This window comes from Physella acuta, unplaced genomic scaffold (genome assembly GCF_028476545.2).
Source record: "Physella acuta isolate Inbredline_101_S28 unplaced genomic scaffold, ASM2847654v3 ptg001384l, whole genome shotgun sequence".
NCBI classification, from domain to species: Eukaryota; Metazoa; Mollusca; class Gastropoda; family Physidae; genus Physella; species Physella acuta.
The window spans coordinates 173,233-178,077 of NW_026732899.1; the positions used below are offsets into that span (position 1 = coordinate 173,233).

Here is a 4,845-nt window from a genome sequence, read left to right on the forward strand (position 1 = left end):
TAGAAAGTATACGGACAGCTTATAGCCGCTTGGGCACCAGACCCAGCCTCACCGCCGTGCTGTAGCCAACCCAGTGACGACTGTTCCATGCTTGCCACTGTCGACTTTTTCAAATATCGTTCAATAGGGAATGTTATTTTATTCAGAATGCATTTCTCTATCGGTCAGTATGTATTAGTTAGACCCGAGTGACTTAGTTTTTTAGTTATTAACTTCCTACGGTTGAGCCGGGTACTGGACGGTGGGGTACGAGTAGGGTGTGAAACGAAGGACAGAAGTGACCGATACGGTAATCAAACCAACATCCAAGCCAGTTAGTCGGCGTTTGCCGTATTGAGGCCTGCCTGGCTAATGGGAAACACCCCCTGAGCCGGTGATGTCCGTAAAGAAAGACAAAAAAAATGTATTCGATTCTAAAATGGATTGTGAAAGTTATATTATTTGATTACTAATTTTGTCACAACAGAGCTAGCTAAAATACTTTAATATGTTTTGTGCAAAACATTTGTGTGTTTTAAACGAATAAATATTTTGTATATATAAAGCTATATATTTCAAATAAAAAATAACATTTATTTACCTAATCCTAATTAAATGCCATAATATTATTGAAATAAAAATGTTAGTGGCTCTTTAGAAACTGTAAATTTTTTAAAAATGTAACTTTTGGATCTTCCGTCTCAAAAGGTTGCCGACCAGTGGCGTGCAGAGCTATTTCGATGCCCGGGGCCAACCCAAGGGAAGATGCCCCCACACCTTATATATATATATATATATATATATATATATATATATATATATATATATATATATATATATATATCATACGGTGTTTAAAGTGTTAATAGCAGTACAATAAAAGATACATTGCAACAACATGAATTATGTTATTAAACAGAATACAAATAGAAAAGATTTTTTCTAAAAATTGACCTAACTAAACTCTTGAAAGCACTGTATGCGGATGAATCCAAAGGAATGACTTACTCAACAAATGTAATAATGGGTGGAATTTCGGAGAGGGGAGACAGTTTGGGGACATGCCAGAAGGGGGGGGGTGGAGTGGCTGTATGTTATCCCCTACAAAAGAGTTTCCAGTTTTATATTGCCAGTGTTTCCTCCAGACTTTTTTCTCCAGGGGGGGGGGGTGTTACGTCCCTTACATGTCCCCTGCTTGTGTGTGTTGTGTGCTGGAACGACAGGTACCCTCCCTTTGGTGTATAGTTGTATCCCTTGGTTGAGTGTGTTTACATGGAGCGAGAGGTGTTCACGTGAGGTGTGTCAGGTGACGGGTGTCAGAGCGTGTGCCAGTGTGTGAATCAGTTAGTTGTGGTGTGGCTGTGGACGTGGAACGTGGAACGTGGTGTTGAGTATTGTATCTATGTTGTAGACCCCTTTTTGATCCTTTTATTATTTTAGTACTGTATATATTATTAAATATCTTATTATTATTGTTATTATAGAGTGTTAGTGTTATTGTTGTATACGTCGTATTTGTCTGTTGTTATTTATATACCCCTAGATTCTAGAACCCAACATTTGGGGGCTCGTCCGTTTAGCATGGCGACTACCAGGAGTGCCAGAAGACAGTTAATAAGTGACTTGAAGGAGGAGGGAAAGCTAATCGGGCTGACCGATGACAGTTTGGCGGAGTGGGTAAAGGAAGAGTTGAGGAGGGTAGAAGATGCGAAGGTCGAGGTTGTAGCAAAGGTATGTAACCCTGTACCCCGCTTGAGGGACGTGGCGGCGATGACGGTAGACGAGGACCTGGGTGCGTACGTGAGGCATTTTGAGAGTCAAGCAAAGAGACAAGGCATTGACCCCAAGGACTGGTCGCTCCTTCTGACGGACAAGATGAGTGGACAACTGAAGACTTTCCTCGTTGAGACGGGACTGAACTTGCATCATGACTTCGAGTCAGTAAAGGTAAAGCTATTCACGCACGCAGGTTTCAACGAGGAAAAGTATAGGGTCAGATTCCACCAGCTAGTACCAACACACGACGACATGAGAAGCTTCGCAGTCAACACAGAAGCCGCTTTGAGAGCGTGGGTCCAGCAGTCGGGAACAAAGGAAACGTTTGAGGACTTGGTGAACCTCCTGATTGTTGATCGCATAAAATCGGTGGTCACATGTGATCTGTTGGAGAGGCTGAATGGTGCTGCTAAGGTAAGTGTGGAAGATAATCTTAAAGTTATTGACAACTATAAGAGCACTCAAAACGCTAGAGTGACGAGGCCAGTAAATCAAACCCCTCAGTACGTCGCTGCTAGTTCGACAGCAGAGAGGATACCTTTGCAAAACACGACACCGCGATCTCCAGGACACCACACTTGCCCTGGTGTACAGCCTATGCATGGTGTTAGGAAGGTCAGCCGGAGCAGTAAATGTTTCACATGTGGACGTTATGGACACTATGCCAGGGATTGTCATAGCAATATTAATAGCGGCTTTACTTGGAGAAATAGGTCAGATAGGGGGTCGGCGTGGTCGAGTCGGTAAAGCTCATGGTTGCTAAACCGAAAAGTCTCGAGTTCGAACCCTCGGGCAGATGAGGCTCGTTAGCTGGGGACAGCCACTCTTCTAGGAGAGACAACTCCAAAATTAAACAACTGCTGCCTTGTAGTTTGTTCTTGGTTGGACAAAGGCTATGGAAGCAAATCCAAAAAGAAAAGCAGGCTGAAATCGGAGTCAATGGCCTCAATGGCGCATAACCAGTTGACACGTAACGCTTAATTGTGTTGGAGGCGTGGTCGAGTCGGCAAAAAGCTCATGGTTGATAAATTCGAACAAAGTCTCGAGTTCAAACCTACTGGCAGATAAATCTCGATCCCCTTCAACACTAATAATTAAGAACGAAGAAGAAGAAGAAGAAGGTCAGATAAAAGAGCTGTTGTGGAGTATGGAAACAACAAAAGACCTTATCGGTGCTACAAATGCAATGAACAAGGTCATATTGCCAAAGAGTGCAGTATGGATATAGATACTGGCGCCTGTTATAGCTGTAGAAAGCCAGGCCACATGCAACGAAACTGTCCCAACGGGACCAGTGGAGCGAGCAACTGGCGTACTGAAAATGTACATCGACGGTCAGATGATCTCAAGTGTTATTGCTGCGGTGGTGTTGGTCACATATCACGGGTGTGTCCCACAGCTCAGCGTGATATGTTAGGAAATTTTTCCCGGCTTAAAGACTCGCATATGAGAGCGAGGTAAAGCACGAAATTTGGAGGCGTATCCTTACAAAGGTAGTGTCCTTGGTAAGTTTTTTTTGTTAAGATAATTTATTCAATCAATGTTAATTTTTCTTTGTTTTTTTTTTTTTTTTTGCAGAAGCTGTGTATTATGATTACGGGCTGGAGATGATTAATGTAGTTAAAACGGCTATCGAGAAAGGAACTAAGTTTGATCGCCTTTAAGAAAAGATTACCATCTATGGCGACGTACGCATCTACCGATGGGCCCTTGCTCTACATGAATTAGCCTGTACTGGGAAACATATCAAGGGAACTGAGAACTTTGTAGCAGACATTCTATCACGAGTGTTTTACGACAACTAGTTTATATGATATTGAGAAATGTATTATTGTTGGAGTACAGTATGATTATATTAAGGAATTTACTATTGAGGCATTATGATATGATTATATTGAGAAATGTTTGAGAAAGGTATTACTGATGCAGTATAGAATGATTATGCAAATCAAATTTTTTTATTGTGGCTTCTCACATGTATCTTCATAGGTTGAGATAGTCAGACCACGAGCTTGGTGCCCGGCCGGAGAAAACCATAGTCCACACTCAGGACCGAAATGTTAAAGCTGGATGCGAGCCACACTCTGGACCGAACTGTCCAGGCTGGATGCGAGCCACACTCTGGACCGAACTGTCCAGGCTGGATACAAGCCAAACGCTGTCCCCACCGGTCAAAGCGAGGCGTCCTAAGGGCTGAAGAATAAATAGTCGAGCTCGGGCACCAACAGTGGCTAATGGAACAAGAGATGTTTGATCTCTTTAAGGAAAAGAGATCTGAAGGTGGAGGGGAGGGATGTTACGTCCCTTACATGTCCCCTGCTTGTGTGTGTGTGTGTGTGTTGTGTGCTGGAACGACAGGTACCCTCCCTTTGGTGTATAGTTGTATCCCTTGGTTGAGTGTGTTTACATGGAGCGAGAGGTGTTCACGTGAGGTGTGTCAGGTGACGGGTGTCAGAGCGTGTGCCAGTGTGTGAATCAGTTAGTTGTGGTGTGGCTGTGGACGTGGAACGTGGAACGTGGTGTTGAGTATTGTATCTATGTTGTAGACCCCTTTTTGATCCTTTTATTATTTTAGTACTGTATATATTATTAAATATCTTATTATTATTGTTATTATAGAGTGTTAGTGTTATTGTAGTATACGTCGTATTTGTCTGTTGTTATTTATATACCCCTAGATTCTAGAACCCAACAGGGGGGAGTGGGCGGACACTGGTAAAAATATGTTTTCTATATAAATTCCATGTTCTGAGGGGCGGTAGACTTTCACCATTGTTGATTGCTACAACTGAGGCCACGGTTGATGTGAATGAGTTATCATCAACGTTCCTACTACGAACCGTATCTGTCTGGTAGAAGTGCCTGCTATTTCGCTCGGCCGTTTTGATCTAGACAGAGGAAGTGGGTTAAATAAAAGCTTGTAAAAACGTTTAAATCACAAGGTTTTATGTAATAATGCACTAAAAAGTAGAAAAAGGCGTGGGTCACTTTAGTGTCTATTGGACACCTTTACTAATATTTAGGAAGAGACCCACGCTTTTCTTTATAGTAATTTAAATAGTAGGGTAAAAATTAATTTTCTACATTTCA

At 42.3% G+C, this 4,845-nt stretch overlaps 1 protein-coding gene across 1 annotated transcript; it reads left to right on the forward strand.

Annotated features, from left to right (window-relative positions):
- Positions 1–838: 838 nt before the first annotated feature.
- LOC131927227 (uncharacterized) lies at positions 839–4,230 on the forward strand. The gene is made up of 2 exons (XM_059282982.1): positions 839–2,169; positions 3,334–4,230. The coding sequence occupies exons 1-2, from the start codon at positions 1,561–1,563 to the stop codon at positions 3,364–3,366; spliced, it is 642 nt and encodes a 213-aa protein (XP_059138965.1). The 5' UTR covers positions 839–1,560; the 3' UTR covers positions 3,367–4,230.
- The last annotated feature ends 615 nt before the right edge of the window (positions 4,231–4,845 follow it).